Genomic DNA, 22,162 nt, shown 5'->3' with positions numbered 1-22,162 from the left:
CAACTGTTGCTTTTAGTTCAAATACTCAGCAGCATGAGAATGTAAGCAAAAGAACTTTGGTTATGTATTAACTACCCATTTTTATAAACTTTTAGTACTACTGCAGGGCTTCTAGAAGATACTTGTTCATCGTGCTTAGAGGTACAGACTCAAGGGATTAGATTCTTGGATCATGGAAATGGCTCATTAGGTTAAAGTAGTCATCATGAAAGCCCAATGACCTGAATTCCATTTCTGGAACCCGCCCACTGTGCATCCCTTACACACTAGCAGTTGTGCTATGTCCATACATACATACATACATATGCAAAGTTTATATTCTTTACATGATCGGATACTTATTGTTCATATTTTCCTAAATGCTCATAACTTGTGGATTTGGCCATCAGTTAAGAATAGAGATGATGAAGGCCTGACTTGTGTGTTCCCGTTTCCCAGTTCCACACCCTTGATGGGCATCACTAATCTTTCTCGGCATTATAGTCCAGGTAGCCATTACAGCAGATAGTTATCCCTGTCTCATGGAATAAAACTTAGTTGAGATCTTAGCTGAAGAATGCTTGTGATGAATAGGACTGGAGAGTGGTTAAGAGAGAGCACTTGCTATTTTTGTCCAAGACATGGCTTTGTCTCCCAGCACGTATGTGCAGCTCTCAAGCATTTACAATGCCTTTTCCAACACCCTCTTATGGCCTCCACCAGTACCGGGCCACACACATGGTACACAGACATACATTCAGGCAAAATGCTCATGAACTAGAAATAAGAATAATGCACCTGACAGCCAACCAACCAGCTAGGTGAAGAATTTATGCCAGGCCACATGAATATTTACCTAGATGAGGAAAAGATAGTATGAAAGAGGAACAGGAAGGCTCCTATGCCAAACTTTGCCCTCTACAAAGAAAGCAGAAGATTATTTTGGAGCACTTAGAAGACATAAACAGGATTGTCATTGTTCTGCTTGCTTTCTGGCCTATCAAGGCCTCCCGAGTGTGCTCTGGGAAGCAGACGAGATAGAAGCACGTAGAATAACTGATTGCATCACAGTGGTTGCTGTGTGTTCTTAAGTGAATGCAACACTTGATGCCTTACTTTTATTGCAAAGCCTGTGTTTAACCTATGCGCAAGACAAGAGCCAAGAGCTCATGTTAAGGGTGATTGTCCTGGTACAGAGTCGGGGGCAGATGGGAGGGCAGACACGGAATTTAAAGGAGAAACAGTCAAATTTCCAAAAGTTCAAGATGCAACTCCAAATTAGAGATCATGTGAAAAAAAGTCATGGTGTGTGTTAAAACAGGGAAGTAGCTGAGGAAAAATTAAATAAAAAGTAAAATCTAATAGCCAGGAAATTTTTGATGTTTTGAGTTCAGCAATTTTTCAAGTAATTTTATAACAATAAATTATATAAATAATATAATACTCTCTAAAGAGAATTAACTAGAACAAGCAATTCTATTCGGTACGTTTTGTAATCATTTCAGCATATAAACAACCTAAGAATTTATTTTGAAATTTAACTGTCAAAAAAAAATGTTCTCATGCTTTTCACACCAAAACTGTGTTTCTGTGTTGAAGGGCTTTCATTAGATTGATAATCCAGCTGGGCAAAGGGATATCTTTATCATATTGATTATGTCTTTCCCCCTTTTAAGTTCAGAACGATGTATTTAAATAAATTAATCAGCATTTTATAAAAAGAAAAGCAAATATGTGCATATTTTTCCCACAGGTATTTTTAGCAGGTATTTCTGGATTTTTTTTTTCCGAAGTAGATGGTTCATCGAGAACCAAAACAGGACTGAGACATCATATCCAATTTGTTGTGGTGGTGGTTTTGTTAAGAAAAGGGGAATGGAATAACTGAGGAATGTACGCTTGCCTCCTAAGATGGCTGTGGAGAGAACAAGTCACTAGTTGCTCAGCCTTCTTTTCAGAGCTACTTCCTTTAAACCACACTTTTTACCATCCCCGGGGAGATGTATTCAAAGCTCAGCAATTCTAGAAACAATTTCATTTTAATTATTGAGTTTGTGTTAAATGGCTTCTGGAAAGTAAGGTTACACAGTAATGACTGAGGGCAGAGATGGGGAAACTGAACAATACACTTTTTATGTTAAGGCACTGGCCAAAGCATGACATTGAAAAAGGCAGTTTGATAGCAGTTGAGTTATGTGTTTAGATCTTTGGGGCACTGAGAGACAGGAGTGACTTTAACAGCATGTTAACTAGGGTAGCCTTTCAGAGTGTGAGAAGAAAGGCTTCCACAAAATACTTAGATTCTGTATTTTAAAACATTTGTATGCAATTGCTAGCAAAATAAATTGTAAATCATTAGGTAATACCTAAGCTATAATTTATCAAGTACCTGGTTTTATCAAGTATATGCTAGAAACGACATATTTTTAAATCAAATGTAACTAAGACATTTGTTTGCAAATGTCAGAATTAAACCTATATGTTGCTAATTTGAAACACTTCTTAAAGAGTAGTTAAGAACCTGTTTGCAGAGTTTAATTAGTAATTACTTAGCAGAAATGATGATTTTATGTCTGCCAGTCCTTGAAATGCCCTTCTACTGTGATAAAACAGTTGTCACATGCAAATGAGGGATAAGGGGTATTGGGTAAAATGGGCTAGCTCTTTTTCTGGGAACCCCCCCCCCTTTTTTTTCAGGTGGAGTGTCATCTTACCTTAATTATTAACCTAATTTTTATTATTTCTTTATAATTGACAACTAAAGTTTCTCTTATAATATATAAAATCAAAACCCGGTTTTATGGCCCAGCAAGATGGTTCAGCTGTGACCTGAATTTAATTCCCAGAATCCATATTGTGTAAGAAGAACTTTGATTTCTTCAAGTTGTCTTCTGACCCCCACACACATAGCATGGTACACATATACCATGGTGCACATGCACACACACACACAAACACACAACTATGTTTTTAAAAATTCTTTTAAACTGGTTTTAACTTATTTAGAATATAAAATCAGAACAAGGAATAATCATGACAGTTTGTCTTAACTCTAAAACACCAATTCTCATACAGTGTTTTATTTTGTACTATAATATTGTCTATGTTTATCATCATTGTGGGTTCATATTTCTGACCTTCATATTAAGGGTATCTGAATTTGACCCTTTTAGTGGCCAACTGTGTGTCAGGTTGACCTATAAAACCTGTGGCCTGCGGATGGTGCTGTTCTGATGCTCCCTAAAGCCACTTCTACACACCTGCAGAATTACCTAATATTTTACTTGTTACATTTCTTCCATATTATGCTTTCCTTACTTTCTAGTATCCAGTGCACACAAATAATCATGTACACTTAGGAACATAGAAGAACATCTTTCTATTCCTATAGACGCCAAGAACATAGGAATCTCAGCATTTCCTAAGAGGTACAACAAATATTAAAAACTCTTACTCTGTCTAAAAGAAAGAATTTTTTCATGCCAATAGATATTTTTGTTTGATTGTAAGATTCCATTCTCAATCAGTAATATACAATTAAAGTAAAATATTAGGTATAAGGCTTGTCAGACTGACCTATGTAAGAATCATAAAGTTATAACCTAGTGCTTTGATCGGGAAACTGATTATACTTGACAGTTAACAGAAAAGAATAGTAGAAATCACTTTTGGTGAGGTCTTTATTTCATCTAAATAGGTTTTTAAATACTCTGATAAAATATTTCTATATATAGGAATTTAAGATAAATTCAAATTACTCAAGATTTTTAAGCCTGTACCAGATGAAGTCTCAGTTAATTTAAGGGTGATTTAAAATCAAATCCTGTAGACTTATAAAGATATCATGACATATGTCCTCACAGAGGAAAGACTTACCAAGTTTGGCTTGTATGTTCCCTGGCACTGACAATAAAATTATAAAGCATTTTATGATTTATAAGAATTTAAAGATGACAGCAAATATTTCTTTACACAAAACAAAAGTCAGTTCTTCATGTAGGAAGCTCCCACTTGGCAGATGCTGAGATCCTGAAGTTGAAGCTGAAGATACCTTTAGCCCTTAGTTCAGCCCAGTGTTCCTAAGGATAATGTTACTGATTCCTTTTCCTTCCTGGTGTAATGAATGCCTTGGTCATGTTACAGCACAGAATGCAGTGTGGTCTATTCAAAGAGAACTCACACATGGTGTCTCTTTGGAAAGACATTTTTGTAATCACAATAAATGAGTCTTTCAATTGCAATATTTTAGAGTATCCATTTTAGAATGCAAAACCCAATAGTGACAGATCAGTGAAATTTGCTAAGGTATTTCTTTTCATGGGACTACTATTCTATTTTTCCAGGTCTCTATCTATCAGTCCTCCATAGACAGAAGCTTGGAAAGGCCCAGCAGGTAAGGATCTGGTGACATTACTCTAACTGGATATTCCATGCCAACAGTCGCTTTTCCAGTAGTTACCTTCCCTGATGAAATACTCATTTCATTAAAATATCATTTAACTCTCTCTCATTCTTATTTTAAGTACCCGACCTCATGGTGTGTATCCAATCACTTGTGAATGCTTTTCTTAAATGATACCCTACTCAAAACTATGACCAAAAAGAAAGAAAAAAAGAAAGAAAGAAAGAAAGAAAGAAAGAAAGAAAGAAAGAAAGAAAGAAAGAAAGAAAGACATACAGACAGACAGAAAGAAAACAAAAACTTTCCTCTCTTTATAAACCATCAACACCATTTTCCACAACTGGGTGAAAGGAATTTTTAACAGTTGACTTGCTGAATGATTTTTTTAATCACTCATGATTTAAATAGAGCATATGGGAATTCTAGTCTGTTTTTCTGGACACATTAGGAAAGCAAAAGAGAATCCTTAAGGTAAAAGAGACTTACTTTGCTACATGGTGTCCTTTTCTAAGGTCCTTTCTTCTATTTTTGGCACCATCTTTCTAGACAGATTCATGTTGTCAGAACTACTTCTTGTGTATAAAAAGATACATGACTTAAATTGAAATCATAACACTAAATTTCCAAGAACAGAAAGTTCACTGCACAGAAATGTGTACTTTAAAAGAAGGGTGATTATAAACACATACACACATACACACACACACACACACAGAGAGAGAGAGAGAGAGAGAGAGAGAGAGAGAGAGAGATACAAAGACAGAGAGAGACAGAGAAAGAGAAAGAGAAAGATCCAATCTGCTTTTGTATTCTTTCAAATTCTTTCAAAATTTTCAAGTCCTAGAGTTCATGAAGATGTCATTAGATGTTATTTTTTAGGTAAGTGGGTGAGTAAAGAAACTATAGTACATCTATATAATAGACTATTGTTCATCAACAAAAAGAAATAAACTATCAAGAGACTAAAAGACTTAGATAAAGCTGAAGACAAAATACGCTTGGTAGAGTATTTACCTAGCATGTATAAAAGACTTGGTTCAGTCCAAAAAGCCACAGTAAAAACTACCGATGGTGACACAGAGCTAGAATCTTGCCACTTGGTAAGTAGAGGCAGGACAGTCAGAAATTCCAGGTCATCCTCAGCCTTATGTCCAGATAACACGAGATGATTTTACACAGTAAAAGATTTAAAGAGTGTATGTTTTATTTGATGTGTGTGCCTGAGTGCATAAGTGTGCGTAGGTCACATGCACGTGTCTATGAATGTAGGAAAAGGGCATTCAAGCCCAAGGAACTGGAGTTACAGACCTTATATAAACACCTGCCAAGTGTGGGTGCTGGGACAAAATGATTATTTTTTAAAAGGCTATGGATTTAAAAAAAATTACTACATGGAAGAAACCACTCTCAAAAGATTGCAGTGTCTGGTTCTAACTGTATAACAGAGAAGGTGGTCTAGGGAGACAAGAGCTACGATTTTTAGCAAACATAAAGACAAAAGGACAGATTTCTTTTGTGGGGGTAAAAGTATGCCATAAGGCACATTCACACTGGACATATTTCATTACACATTTATAAACCCCTAAAGTGTGTCACAGATGGCATAAACCCTATATGTACAAGGTAGACTTTGAGAGATGACATGTTCAGATACAGTTACTAGCTGTTACAAATGTCCATAGACGATGTGAAAATAAAGATGCTAAAGAAGAAAGGGGTGGGCATAGAGGAGCTCTCTGCTTAATTCTTTTCTGATCTCTGCAGAGGATTGTTTCCTAGGACTCAACAAGGATACTAAAATCTATTGACTCTGAACAGCATAGCATTCACCTATAACCAATTCATAACCTCCTATATACTCTGAAATACAGACACACACACACACACACACACACACACACACACACACATACACATTCCTTCTTTCGACACAAATGCTATTAAAAAGGGTTGTTGAGACTAGAGAGAGGGTTCTGTGAATAAGTGCACTTGCTGCTCTTGCAAAGGTTCCCATCCCCCACATGATGGTTCTACAGGATCCTATGCCATCTCCTGACCCCCATGGGCACAAGTCACTAAGTGTGGTACACAGACATATATATGAGCAAAACCCTCATAACACATAAAATAAAAATGAGTAAATCTTAAACGAGTGGTTGTTACAATGGATCACTTGGAGAATATAATACGTTTGTTCATGGTCAGAAACAATCCAGTTCTTAATATTCCCTGGGCACAGTTGGTTTAACTCATGGATATGAAGAGTCTCTACAGGTTTAGCCCATAGATATGAAGAGTCTATACAGTTAAATCATATACTCTGCATCTTGAAACTTCCCTTTAAAAATGAAACCTGTGCATTGTTAAAAGGATGCTCCTAGAGATGTATTTTAAACATGGAGGGATGTGTTTCTTACTATTTAGCTTTGTGCGTACGAGGTTAGGTGTTATGTCATCATCTAGTGCAATCGTCGGGTTTCTTGTGCACATGTTAACCTCTTCCAAAACCAACCAACCCGCTTCCACCAATCAGCTCTGCAAGCATGTCCGGTGACTTTAGGAAACGGAGGAAGAGTGAACCTGCAGTGGGCCCACCCAGGGCCTTGGGGGACCAGAGTTCCAGCAGGACCAGCCCGGGCCGGGCAGACCTCCCAGCATCCAGTTCTGCCTTTACGAAGTCTCTCATTAGTTCTTCTCCTTCCTCTCCCTCAAGAGCACAAGGTGAGTAATGAAAAGTGAACACAGCATGCTAGTTCACAATTTAGCCCAGAGTATGGGGACAGGCCAGTCCTGTGACCATGACCTGTGCTGCTCTTACTTGTAGTGTCCTGAAGCAAATATAGTTTCCCAGCAGAGCAGTGTCCCTACTCAGTCCAATTCAAACTGGATATCTTTTGGATATCTTAAAGAACTCAAACCAAGCCATGTAGTGGTGGTAAATGCTTTTAATTCCAGCACTCAGGAGGCAGAGACAGGTAGATCTCTGTTCGTTTGAGGCCAGCCTGGTCTACAGAGTGAGTTCCAGGACAGCCAAGGCTATTCAGAGAAACCCTGTCTGGGGGAAAAAATCTCAGACTAACATGTTACTATTTTCTCAAAAACAGATTGAGTTTATTATTTTTTAAACCCCAAGGTATTAAATAATTTATCATATTTACAGAAATGGCAATTATGGACTTTTACATGGACATATTTTCTAATGTTATTATAGATAACTAATTAATTTTTTAGAATAAGAATTAAAAGTAGCAACAGAAAAATATGACCTAAAACATGCAATGGGAGGCTTTAAATTCTAGATTAGAAAGTTATCTATTTAAGTTATGCCTTTAGTCATTTACTCTGTGATTTATTTGTACATTTGTACATCAATGTGTCACATTCTCCCATGTAACACAGTGGTTCCCCAATGCTTTACCATAATAGGGGCATAGGGGCTTAAAGCCACAAATTCAAAAGTGAGAAATAAGGGGCAGTGTGCAGTGACATGGCTCAGTGGGATAAGGGCACTTACCACCAAGCCTACCATCCTGAGTGTCATCGAAACTCATAGAATAAGAGAGAGAACAGACCTCACACACACAGTGTTTGCCAACCTCCATTTGCATATAACATACATAAGAGAAAAAGGAAAAAAGCAAGGGAGGGAGAGAGGGAGGGAGGGATAACTAGCCACTCTTTCAGATGGCCTGTCTCTGCTTTGAAAATACAGTAACCTATGCATTGAAGGGACACAGTGGCTCATTTGGGTCTTTGGTACATTACTCGGGTCTTTTTTCTTCTTCTTTTGAACCATAATCCATCGACCCAGGAGCATGCTACATTTGGGGTTCTACGGTCTCCTCCAGTGTCCCTGAGTTAAAATAGAAGAAAATGGGTTTTTAATGCATGTAAGGAAAAGGAGTTGTAACAGGAATGTGCATGCACTTGGACAGAATCAAGGACACATAACCACTATTGCACTACAACCGTTGCCATGCACTGGTTAAAGGGAAACTGTAGCTGATGTGTATGCAGATGACACTTTTTATTGACTGGTGCTGTGCTGCCAGAGTTATGGTTTGGGCATGCCTTGCTGGCTGAAAGACAGGTGAATTGTGGAGTAGAAATGTATAAGCTACACCATGTGTATTGCATGTGTGATTGTGTTCACTGTAACGCCTTCAAAATTGCATTGGAAAATATGACCTTGCTTTAGCATCAAGCGTCTCTCTGAAATTAAAGCTAAGTGTGTATTAAACCCACACTAACTGCCTTCCCTTTGCTATGCTAATACTGACATGCTCTCCTTTCTTTGTGAACCTCTTAACTTCTCCAAATGTCTTTCTCCTGACACGCTGCTCTGGACTGAAAGGTGGGGATGATAGCAAAATGTGTCCGCCCCTTTGCAGTTACTCGGGGCTCAATGGCACCCCCTCTGGTGAGTTAGAGTGCTGCAACGCTTATAGACAGCATTTGGACGTCCCCCAGGACTCTCAAAGGGCCATCACTTTTAAGAATGGCTGGCAAATGGCCCGGCAAAATGCAGAGATCTGGAGTAGCACTGAAGAGACTGTTTCCCCCAAAATCAAATCCCGCAGCTGCGATGATCTCCTGAATGATGACTGTGATAGCTTCCCAGACCCAAAAGCCAAGTCGGAAAGTATGGGTTCTCTGTTATGTGAGGAAGACTCCAAAGAAAGCTGCCCCATGACGTGGACTTCCCCTTACATCCAGGAAGTGTGCGGGAACAGCAGATCTAGGCTCAAACACAGGTCAGCCCATAATGCCCCAGGCTTCCTCAAAATGTACAAGAAAATGCACCGCATCAACCGCAAGGATTTGATGAACTCAGAGGTCATTTGCTCTGTGAAATCCAGGATCCTGCAGTACGAGAAGGAGCAGCAGCACGGGGGTTTGCTTCACGGGTGGAGCCAGTCTTCCACTGAGGAGGTACCCAGGGACGTGGTACCCACTCGCATTTCGGAATTTGAAAAGTTGATTCAGAAGTCAAAGTCTATGCCCAATCTAGGAGATGAAATGTTATCTCCTATAACCCTGGAGCCCCCACAAAATGGTTTGTGTCCCAAGAGGCGATTTTCCATCGAGTCTCTGCTGGAGGACGAAACTCAGATTCGACACCCTTCTCAGGGTCAGCGAAGCTGCAAGTCTAACACCCTGGTGCCCATCCACATTGAGGTGACCAGCGATGAGCAGCCTCGAACACACATGGAGTTTTCCGACAGTGACCAAGATGGGGTTGTGTCTGACCACAGCGACTATGTTCATGTCGAAGGGTCGTCCTTTTGTAGCGAAAGTGACTTCGACCACTTTTCATTCACATCCTCTGAAAGCTACTACGGATCCAGCCATCACCACCACCACCACCACCACCACCGACACCTCATCAGCTCCTGCAAAGGCCGATGCCCGGCTTCTTACACTCGCTTCACCACAATGTTAAAACATGAAAGAGCCAAGCATGAAAACATTGACCGACCCAGAAGGCAAGAACTGGATCCTGGCCTGTCTAAACTTGCCTTTCTAGTCAGCCCTGTGCCTTTCCGAAGAAAAAAAATTTTGACTCCCAAAAAACAGACCGAACAGGCAAAATGCAAAGCCTCGGTGGTCGAGGCTCTGGACTCCGCCCTTAAAGACATTTGCGACCAAATACAAGCTGAGAAGCGGAGAGGAAGCTTGCCAGACAACAGCATACTGCACAGGCTTATCAGTGAACTGTTGCCACAGATTCCTGAAAGGAATTCATCTCTTAATGCCCTGAAAAGGAGCCCCATGCACCAGCCTTTCCACCCACTGCCTCAAGATGGTGCTATTCATTGTCCTCTGTACCAAAACGATTGTGGGAGAATGCCTCACAGTGCCTCTTTCCCAGACGTGGATACAACCAGCAACTACCACACACAGGACTGTGGTAGTGCACTGAGCCTCCAAGGTGGATGAGCTTTTCTTTCTTTTTTCTCGTGTGGCTCAGATCCCATCTTTTCGCACATCCGGTTTTTTCCATCCTGCATCTCATCGCTCTTGAGCTGTGCGACCACGTGACGTCACTGTGTGTTGCCAAGCAACGAGCTGTGTTGTGCAGGCCTGTCTCGTTTACCTGTGTGGTATTTGACATTCATGTGTTGGCTGAAAGTAATCATCAGTTCACAAACACTCATTCACCACTTTTTACTTGAGTAAAAAGAAAACTCAAAGGTGTCGCTTAACAATAGGATTAAAACAAGTAGGGTATTGTAAAGACGAATAAAATGAGAAATATCCACATTCTTAAAATCTGTATTTACTTATCCGGATGCTCTGCAGCATGCTTCACAAACAGTAGATCCAAATGTTTTTAAAAGCAGGCTATACAGCTGGAAGGCTTCAAATCAAGACATTACAGAATCCAATTTTCTAGCAAAATGGCCATTTTCTTCAGGTATCTAATGTCCTAAAATAATCACCTCTCAAATTCAAAAGAATATATAAGACAAAAACCTGTAATTCAATATATGTACCCCCAAGGTATATTTGGACTTGTTATGAATCATAGCCAGTAGTTTCACACTTTTCCTTGATTTCTATATTAATATTAGAACCCTATATTTATTCACTCAAAGAAGTTGGTGCCCCAAGTTATTTAATAACTTTCTCCATTTAAAAAAAAACAATATGTGTGGAATTTTGTGAATGTATCTTTCAGATATAGACGTGATTTCTATCATTTGAGGATTTCATTTTCTTCCCTCTATTTCTTGATTTACTCACTTGTCATGAAGCTAGAGTGACTATTCCAGACGTGAGGGTGGGCTGCCAGTGAGAAGCTTTATTCACTGGAGCTGCAGAGAGCTTTTGCTAGATGCCTTGTCTAATTGAAACCAACATAAGTCAACAATAAGATTTGTATTATTGTAAGTGCTGTTTCACTATTGAGAAATTGAAGGACAAAGAGGACAAAGTTTCTCATTATAACACAGATTACAGTATCAGCAAAAGAATTCAAAGCCCTATTAACTAAAAATATATAACATAAAATATAATTTTAATGGCCAAAGAAACAAAATTGTTAATAACCACTGGACAATTTTACTTATTGGTATTTACCTTCACTTTAATTTGTACTGTACAGTACGCTGGAAAACAATAAACTAGAATAAACAGAGCTGAGGCAATGGCTCTGTAGGTTATGATTATCTTCCAGAGGACCCAGGTACAATTCCCAGTTTGTACATAGCAACTCACAACTGTCTATACCTCCAGCCTAGGGAAAGACTGCCATCAAAGACACTGCACAGACACACATGCAGATAAAAACCCATACACAAGAATAATATATTATAAAAAACAGGATAATTATTTACTAATATTAATAGTATAATTTTAGTTTACTAGACAATAAATTTTAAATTCAAAAGCTTAGAATTTGTAATCACTTTCTATTTAGACCAAAACAAGTTGTAATCCAATTTTAACTACCTTCTTCAATTTTCTGATATCTAAACATGAGTTTGAAGCATTGAAAAAATATATTGTACATAAATAAAAAATTATCTTGATGTATTTTAGTATTCAACATATTTGTATTTGTTAAAGTGAGTATTTTTTTAAACTTTGACCCAGTTGCACATGTAAAACCCTGTGTTGCTGCCAAAAATTTTTATACCTTCAGTTGCATCTCACATGCAAATCACACAACTACCGTAGGTTTAAGAAACTGAGAGGGAGATTGGCAGTCATCACTTTTAAATGTAACCATTTATATTTTGCTTTAATTAAGACAAGGCCTCACTATTTCATAAACAATTTAGCAATCTCATATGAGGCTCTCTGGTTATCCTTTTTGTTTTCTGGAATAAATATTTTACTTTATGATTAGTTGAACAACATTCATGTACAAGGGAAAGTCATAAAAGGCATGAAATCTAAAGGCCCAATAAGTATTTACAGTCACATACACACACACACACACACACACACACACACACACACATACATATACACACATACATGCATCCAAGCACACACACATATAAACCCACACCACGTATACACATGCATGCATGAAGATACTCATGTATACAGATACTTATGCACACATACATGCACACACACATGCATGTATGCACACACACACAAACACACATACACACACTGGGTGGGGTGTGACTGTAGTCCTGTCATGTTCATATTTTATCTTTCTGTTCATTGTCACTTCTTAAATCATATCTCACAAACATTTGTTTCTGGAAATGTGTTATTTTAAAATTTTCTATTCTTTCTGCATCTTATAATAATAATTATATATTGGAATCAAAAGTATAGAAATATTAATCATGATATTTTGAGCATGAAAATTTCTGTGACCAGGAATCAACTACACCAAGGATTACAGTGTAATTAATTGGCAATATAATGATATTTTATATATGGTTAGAATACTTGTTATTTGTGTATTTCTTCATCTTCAATGTGTGCGTGTCTTACATCATTACAGTTATGAGTTTTACATTTGTGTTCTCATCAACGACATCTCTCCAAATTTGGGGGTAAAACAATTGCCACTGGGGAACGTAGCTGGCCAGTTTCCTTTCAGTGACGTGAAGTGTCTCACTCTGGCTCTCCTTATCCTTTCCAACAGATCACGAGTCCCCTAGAAGTTACTCATCTACTCTGACTGACTTGGGAAGAAGTGTGTCACGGGAACGGAAAGGAACTCCAGAAAAAGAGGTAGTCACTTGAACAGTATTGGGCTGTTTTTAAAGGACCTTCTGAGAAAGACTTCTTACCAGTCAGCTATGTACCTCAAACCAGTAAATAATGAGGCCAACACCAGACAGTCACAAGAGTCCAGAAGCAGTTCTGCTTAGAGCCTGAGTCTAGGGCCCACACTCCTCCCATCTCTTCTTTGGAATACACTTCGAGCAGTGAGCATTTCTGAGTCTTGACCTGGCACTCATGAGCTAATAGAGTTCTAATTGGCCTGCTTTGTGTTTGGGGGCAGCCGTGAGCTATACAAGTACATTTGTTGGAGAATACTTCTGAAAATAGATACAGATTTTTATCAATCAAGTTCTTGCAGCATTGAGAAGTTCTTACACAGTAGTGACTCCTGCTCCATCACCCTAAACCAGAGCTGGAACGCCTATTCCTAACTGCCTCCTAAGCCATGAGGGCTTTGACTGACAACTTCTAAAATAGCCCGTGGGACCTGTATGACATCAGAACTTGTCTAAGTTTCTTTATGCTCACTAGAATCACAGGGCAAGGAGAATGGAGTGACATGGAATTACTGATTGGCAGGAAGGGAAAAAGTGATACCACTAGCTACATTGTACGTTGTACCACAAGTAGATTCATGGGCCCAAGAATTTTCGGATAGGCATGGGTATTACTTCATAACTGAAAGATAAGCCAAAGGATTCCTCAACCCTGCATTCCTATATTTTTGGCTAACCTCTTGGTAACTGGGCTACTTCCTGGATAGTTAGTAATTAGTGAAGAATATGGTAACTCCCTTTATGCGTTTTGTTTCTTTTCTTATGACTCAGACAAATGTCAATCCATAGAAGCTAGCTAGCCCTCCACAATTGTCTGTTTGTAGTAGTTAGAAACGTCACACATAGGACAGAACCCCTCATGGGCACTTCATTGTATTATGGCATTAATCTACTTTAATGCCTGATGATGAAGTCAGCTATATTCCCATGCAGCTCACTGGTCCAAGGGTCGCACCAAATGATACATTTGTAATTTGCACATATTACTTAAATTACATATGTTTTATAGCTCTTATGTGAGATCATAACATTTTTTAAGTTGGTGCAAAATGTTTCTTTTCAGAAATTGCCTGCAAAAGCTGTCTATGATTTCAAAGCTCAGACATCTAAGTAAGTTAAGTAAAAATTCACTATGTATTTGAACCTCATTTTACTATTGTTGTGGTGTGTGTGTGTGTGTGTGTGTGGTAATGAGTGTGCTAGCTCCTTTAGAATTATTAACTCGGGTAGGATAATTCATTTTCAATCTCAGCTGTGAATCGCCATGTCTTAAATCACATCAGTTATGTGAATGATAGACAATAAATTCAGAAGGGATTTGTAGGGAAACAAGAATATTTTCTCTAGAAAAATTTCTGTTTATAATTTAGTTCTTTGAAAGTGATAGGGAGTAATTGTCCCTCCCTGGTGAGGGAAGCTGGAGAGCATTTGCTCGTCCAGCTACAGAATGGGTAGTTAGAGGCACGGACACCTGTACACAGAGGATACAGAGAGAAAGCTGCTTCTCACAGCACCCAAAGCTTAGCAATTCTTAGGACAGCCCATCCCTGTTCTGTGGTCCTTGAGTGTTGATGTTTCCATAGTCTTGTGTTGCTTTCCTGTTTCTTCAGAAACTTCATCTAAAAGACAAGGCCGGTAAATGAGGAAGATTAATACGAAGCACACAATAGAGATCTATATGGGAGGGATTATCTCCTCCAGAAGCCATGTTACCCCTCCCATCACCAGAAATCTTCCCATGGTTGTGTTCTGATCTCCACACATGGTGTTGTGTGGGTGCCGACATGCAGCATGCACACACACACACACGTCAAATAAATAATAAAAATACAAACGAGCTTCAAAGAGAAGATGTCACACATGACAGAGGACAAGGCTAGGAATATGATTTGACTACTGAATTTAAATTGTCCCACGTGCCAAGCCCCTCCCCCTATTCATGGACCCCATTCTTCTCTGGAGGTCCCTGATGGAGAGTCAGGAAATCTTGCTCTCCCGTGTTCCTGTAGGGGAAAGACCATAGTACTGCCTGCCTGTACCATCCTAGCTTTCACAGGGAGCATGTGTGTGTCTGTCTAAACTAATCCAATCTGTGTGAGCTTTTGGTAAAGTATATTCGCCAGCCACCATCCAAGCCAAGAAGAAAGTGGGTCTGCTCATCCTGTTAACAGGTTTGTCTTATTATAGCTTAATGATCCGCCTCTTGTTCTTTTCTCCGAAGATACAAAGATGTAAAAAGAACATCTGTCATATCCAGTGTGGCACTATATTGTGTAACTTCCAAGGTTCACAAACCCAACCATCTTTGAGAACTGCAGAAGCCAATTAGGAGATGTGACTGCTTTTGTATGTGATATGAACGTGAGCACATACATGTATACGTGTTTTAAATAAGTATTCATTTAGAGCTATTTTTATCATTGCATAAGCTCAACTGTAATAATTATAAAACTACAGCTAAGTGACTCACCCAACAAAATGTCTCAATTATAGAGAAGATAAGAGATGTTATCTCGTTTCCCATAAGGTCCACAATAACCAGTATTTTTAAAAGCAATAAAAATACAGCAAATAGTCAAAATGGGACTCTAGCTTTGGCATGAGAGACAGAGTTTTGAAAACTGGAGAATAAGGCAACTTTCCCTTTACTGAATATATCCAAAATTTTAAATGAATATAGAATTTTACTTAGAAAGTATCTATATTTATATTAAAAGAAAAAATTACCTGCCTATAATTCCCATGTATATTCCAAAATTTTAAGTTGGTGATGGTTAGAAATGCCCCTGGTACAAGCCAAACTATTAGGTTATAAACATTACATATGGCTATATACTACCAAGGTGATGATAATCTGTCCCTTCAAATTACATATCATTGCAGGATGTGATTTATATAGGATGTTATCTATATATTTGCTCTTCAAAATAATTTCTGAGATTACATTAAGTGACTTCTTAAAATTCATAATGAAAATCCTCATCTAACGGTGCTTGGCAAATGGTTATATGTGGGAAGTGTATTTCTCAGATGAATAACGTGGATCCCAATACTAATTGCTGCCCTTTCAGTAAGTGTCTGTTACTCATGGTCATGTCTCCTCCAGGGAGCTGTCATTTAAGAAAGGAGATACTGTCTACATCCTCAGGAAAATTGACCAAAACTGGTATGAGGGGGAACACCATGGAAGAGTGGGCATTTTCCCCATCTCATATGTAGAGGTATGTCCTTTCTCCTCACCTCCTGAAGGATGCCGTTCCAAAAGTTGCCACAAGTTTATGTAACCAATAGCTGTTCTCCTTTACAGAAACTAACACCCCCAGAAAAAGCACAGCCTGCAAGACCACCACCCCCGGTCCAGCCTGGAGAGATTGGAGAAGCCATAGCCAAGTACAACTTCAATGCAGACACAAATGTGGAACTCTCCCTGCGAAAGGTAACCTGGCTGTGTTCTTCATCAGGGAGTTTTCAGTGACTGCAACTCTGAAGCCAAGATGGGTTTCCTTCTTTCCTACAACATTCTAGGTCTTTTTTAGCTTCTACAAAAGACTCAAGACTCTCTAGGGTCACTGTTACCTCTGTTCCCTGTGAAACTGAGTTCTTAGAGTCAGTCTATCTATGGCTTAGCCTAAGAATCATGACCAAGGGGTGCCTTTACTGGATGCCAAACTTATGTGTAGAACCCTGAGAGGGAAGTGCATTTTAATTACAAGATTTTAAAATGTCTTTATACTGCCTCATTATTCCACTTTTAAATAAGTGCCCCAGTACTTATTTGTCTCTCTCTTGGAATCAAGGAATGGTCCTAATGTAATGGAGATAGGTCCTCTCTAGAAGTCTTTTCGAAGAGCTATCTATGCAACCCTGTTTCCTTGATTATTCTTCGCTAAGCCATGTGATGGACCCAAATTTCTCCAGCAAGCTATCCAATACAAGGAATTTGTCCAAAAACAGAAATCAAAAAGAACTGTTTCATTTCCTTCCTTGCACAGTTCAGAATAACAAGTGAAGCACTGTTATCATTTGCTAAACAATGACATGTATATATTTGAGGAAACCAGGTTTCCGCACAGCACAGAAAGTATGGTAGTATTCATTGGGATGGTCTAGAATATGCTGCACCTGTGGATAGTTGGTAAAGTGGGGGCAGTTCAGGTCTGCAGGAAATGGTCTAGTTTTCTCCTTCCATCCCTAGTTCTGCATCATCAGCAATTCTCTCTTACTTTCCTTGTGCACTACTTAGCCCAGAAAACCACACAGAGCACCATCTTCTGTACCGTACTTTAAAGACTGGTCATTGTGTGAGACACCTCAGAAAAGCCTAACTGTTCTGGGCACATGAGAAAATCGGTACAATTTGGGGAGATTCCCTTTTCTTCAGTATGTGCTGGTCAGTGGTGATGAGGCACATTTAACAAACTACCCAGCACTTTGAGTTAAAGAGAACCTGCAATGCACTTGCTCTGAAAAGGGCCCCCTGCTGTGCTGAATGGGGGGGGGGAGCTAATGAGTAGATCCAGTTCCCCACAGTCCTATAATGCCTCCTAGCTGCACCCACTGGATTTACCCTTTAACAACAGCTTGCTGATTTAGCTCTGGCCCGAGTATGGTCTTGAGTAAGAAGTTAAATAACATTATCTGACATTGGCCTGCTCATTGAAGGAAACATAGTGGTAGTACTATGTTTTGCATAGTAGTAGTCTACTATTGCAAAAGCTGAAGATTCTACTCAAATGCTTAGTGGACAGAACAGCATAGCCACCCAACACTTAGAAGGGATGCTGGTATTAAACTGTCCTGATCAGACCCAAGGGGATGTTAGCCCTCTCCACAGCTATGGATAGCCTAGGGTGACATCTTTGCCTCATTCTTTTCATTTACTCTCAGGACATGCAGATTGCAGAAGGAAGACACAATCCAACACTGTGCCTTCTGGAACGATGGCATCTGTGGCCCATTTCAGACCCCATTTCTTCTTCCCACATGTCCTCACAATGATTCTAGTAGAGACTAGATGAGGCTTCTGTCATTGATACAGGACATTTTATACCATTTGCCTTTGGAAATAACTTCCACAAGTCATCTTACTCTGAACCAGCATGAAACATACATAAACCCATTCCCATCATCCTTAGAACTCCAATGTCATAAATAGAAGGCTAGTTTATATCTGTGCTGACAACCTGTACTTTTCTAATAAACACTTGGACCTTGCTTGCAACCTTTTGACCAAGCAAACACTAGAGGCATAAAACTTTCCAGATAGAAAACTACCATTTTATCAGAAAACAGTGACAGTTACATTTTGTGTATCATTGTATCTCTACTTATCATGCATTTTCCCGATGCTCATTCCAGGGCGACAGGATTATTCTTCTTAAAAGAGTTGATCAAAACTGGTATGAAGGTAAAATCCCAGGAACCAACAGACAAGGCATCTTCCCTGTTTCCTATGTGGAAGTTGTCAAGAGGAACACAAAAGGTGCTGAGGATTACCCCGACCCTCCTCTTCCCCACAGCTACTCCAGTGATAGAATTTACAGCCTAAACTCCAATAAGGTAAGAAGTCATTCCATCATGTGACCTCTTTACTTGGGATCTCAGAATGTGATGATCAGTAGGTAATTTTGGGGAATATCAGACCATCATATCTACTAAAAAGAATCAAATTTATATATTCATATACATGAGTTGCAAGTTAGAAAATATAAGTTAATTTTCCTCAAGTAGATGGTGGCATAAAAAGTTAATGTTCATTTTTGTTAATTCCATTTTCAAGTTAAAGTCTAAAAAGAGAGAGAAAACCTTTCTTGACACATCTCTGTATTTCTGTGTATATAAACTACACACAAACACACACACACATATATAGTATAAATATATATAGTAAAATCATTATACAAATTACTAGGTATACAATATTTTATGAAAGTCTTAAAGTATTTTTCTCATAGACAACATAAGCCTATAAACAACATAAGCCTATATTTAATTTAGGGCCTGTAATTCCATTGTTGGTTTAAATATGATAATTAGAAATACCCAGGGTTTTTTATTATTATTTTAGGGCCCATCAATTCTACTGTTTCACCTAAGCTGGTAGCTGAAGATGATTATCTTTCTCAATGCAATCTAGAAAGGGCTTTCCCTCCTGAAATGGTCCATTAGATCAAGCTGATCCTCCAATTTTCCTTGTCCCCCAAATTTTTCCCTCACTTGTCTGTTGAATTAGAAGAATCTTATGAATGTGTGTACGAGGTTTATTTCTCATTTACAATAACTTTAAAATACAAAAATGTAAAAGCACCAGTGAAATTATTTTCAAATGCCTCCCAACCATTTGGTTGTAGGTTATGTTCATTGTTGAGCTCAGGGCCAGCATGTGAATAACAGACCATTACCACTGTGAAAATGTGAAGCTGAGGTTATTTAAAGACAGTATCCCCAGGAGCCTAAAACACCCTACCTAAGTAAATAACCTATGAATCTATCTTAATTGAGATATTTTCCTTTAAAACGTCTAAGATTCGGTATTTTATTAATGCTAATCCTCTTCAAAAACTGGATTTTGGTCGTGGGTAATTACCATAATTCTCTATCACTGGATGACTGAGCCATTTGTACCAGATTGATTATGAAGTTTCCAGAATTTTATATTTAGAAGTCAATATCCTTCCTTCAGAAGTTTCTGTTGATAATGGAAAATAATCTTCATCCATATAAGCATTACATGCCATCCATTTATCTTAAGAGAAATCAAAGATGACCCTCATGTGACTGAACCTTTAAATAAATGGATATAGGAGAGAAAAGCTTGTATCTATAAATGCTACTCAGCACTGAAGAACTTCTCCCACATGGTCTAATTAACAATGGCTAGCTAATGTCTTAAGTCAGCAGTTTTTGTCTTTTTCCTGAATATGTTTTAAATGGCATTCACGGTTTATATTATAACACTGCATTGTACATTGGACAAATCCCAAATTTTAATAGAGGAATGTACAAGTTTCACTAGTAACCAATTATCTTGTTCTTACTAAAAGTAAAAACAACTTTATGTCCATGATTTGAAAGAAATTCTAGTTCATTTCAACTGGCTATCTATCCTATGACGCCATTGGCTTAATGAAGGAAATTCCTGTAGAGTTGCACTGGTCAGTTTCAAGATAAAAATATGTATTTTTAAATAGGTACAATACAAAAGCAGAAAAAAATAGACCTCCTATTTTCTTATCGATATTTACAAATAGAGAAAGGAATGCATTAATAATTCTTAAATCATTCTTTTGCAAATTTAAATCACATAGCTTGATGTATTTCTGTTTTGAGAAAGACTCAAATGTAGTATTATTTCTTATTTTGGTACAACAGAATCCAATACTAATCCTTTTTAAATATGAAATAACTTTAACTTTGTTCTATAAGTATGTTTGTGACATAGGTATTCCTTAATCAAAAGTAACATTTAAAGTTTTGTTCTTTTGGCCCTTTGACAAGAATAGGGGTGTCATGAGGACGGTAACAGTGACATCAGCAGTAGATACTACAGTTGTAATGACTATGTGAGAGTTAGATTTCTCATGCACATAATATTTCTGTTCACATGAGAGAAAAAATTCAAGTATTCACCTTGAGTTACTGTCAGTTCCACTCATTCAGCCCTAATACTTCTGTGTTTGTAACAAGAACTGTAAAATAGAACTTTAGCCAGTAAGAGAAGATGTAGACTATCAGATAGAAATGCATCATAGGAGCAGTATGGTTGTCAACCCATCACAAAACACGTATACAATATGACTTCATATCAGGGGCTTAGCAGACTTGGACCCCGTATGAAGATGCGCACATTGTGTTATATACTTGGTGCCACTCGAGACAGCCCATAAGGAGATTCCATCACATTTCCTTTAAGATATAAATAAGTTCCACTGGTGCCCGGTCCTACAATAGGACAGTTTAAGTCAATTATTCAGTAGGAAAAACTATGCAGTTGGACATAGCAAAGCCCCAGGCTTCCCTTGGCTGCATGTGTGAAGTTTATCCTAAGCAGTCAGCCAGAATGTGCATCTCCAGCAACCTTTTCTGAAAGACTAAACCAGAGTGAAGTATCTAGAAAACACTAATTAAAGGTCACATTGCCAGCCTCTTTTATGGCCCTTGTATGCATAGCAAGGAGCATTGCTTTTCCCCACACTGTAGATGACAAGTTACTAGGCAGGCTCTTTAGAAGACCTTCTTTTGACTTTGCATTTATTGCTTTATTTAAAATATACAAACTACACCAACAATATTAAAATATAAAGCATGATATTTTGACTTCCCGAGATCTAGCTTCATAAATTATATTCCTTGGACTTACCTAAACTATCATTTAGCAGATGGGTCTACAGGGGCATCTCCTGTCCACTTTGGAGATGTTTTAGACTTTGAAACAGTGATTATGCAAGATTGGCTTCATTCGGATTATAGGCCTCTATGATTAAGAAATATATTTTACCATTTATTCCCTTAAACATATGTTCATTTATACTAGTCTAAAATACTTTTTGCCTCATAATGGGACAACTGTGAAAACTCAAGAGTGGGTGCCTCTGTGGGGAGGAAAGGCAATCAATTCAGAGAATAGAACAAAGCTTAGTTGTTAGATATTAGTCTGTGCTGACAATCCCCAGATATCCTTGAAATATATATAAGCCCACACAGTAGTCTCAGAGAGGTCGATTAATATCAAATCTTTTAGGATTTCATTGCCTACCCTCCTGATATCTATGACGCTCTCTCTATCTTCTCTTTTGATGCTGGTATCTTCCAGAATTAAGAGTGTTTGGTTGTGCTCATAAGGTTTACAATTAGCCTAAGTGATTTTACGCATTTAAGTTTTGAATAACTTCTCCCAATCTAGAAATCTTCCAATTGTCTTCCATCTATGTCTGTGCTACAACCTAAACTTATCTTCATCACCACACCTGTCACTGTATTTTCATATGTCATTATTTTCTTTGTTTGCTTTACTTCATAACTCCTG

At 38.3% G+C, this 22,162-nt stretch overlaps 1 protein-coding gene across 22 annotated transcripts in view; it reads left to right on the top strand.

The window, feature by feature from the left end:
- SORBS2 (sorbin and SH3 domain containing 2) overlaps positions 1–22,162 on the top strand; it is a gene marked incomplete at its 5' end in the record, with an annotated part of 159,175 nt that overhangs the window by 119,213 nt on the left and 17,800 nt on the right. For 10 of the 22 annotated variants that reach the window (XM_080928647.1, XM_080928648.1, XM_080928628.1 and 7 more), the window contains 8 exons: positions 4,323–4,372; positions 6,915–7,102; positions 8,736–10,313; positions 12,999–13,087; positions 14,201–14,247; positions 16,244–16,358; positions 16,445–16,573; positions 18,496–18,696. In XM_080928647.1, coding sequence (XP_080784773.1) covers positions 4,323–4,372; positions 6,915–7,102; positions 8,736–10,313; positions 12,999–13,087; positions 14,201–14,247; positions 16,244–16,358; positions 16,445–16,573; positions 18,496–18,696 — 2,397 coding nt within the window. Of the gene's footprint in view, positions 1–4,322; positions 4,373–6,914; positions 7,103–8,735; positions 10,314–12,998; positions 13,091–14,200; positions 14,248–16,243; positions 16,359–16,444; positions 16,574–18,495; positions 18,697–22,162 lie in introns of all 22 variants that reach the window. The other 12 variants (XM_080928632.1, XM_080928634.1, XM_080928641.1 and 9 more) reach the window with 3 other exon arrangements.

The sequence above is a fragment of the Micromys minutus genome (genome assembly GCF_963924665.1).
Source record: "Micromys minutus genome assembly, chromosome: 14".
Classification (NCBI taxonomy): domain Eukaryota; kingdom Metazoa; phylum Chordata; class Mammalia; order Rodentia; family Muridae; genus Micromys; species Micromys minutus.
This window is presented reverse-complemented; position numbering and strand designations above follow the sequence as displayed.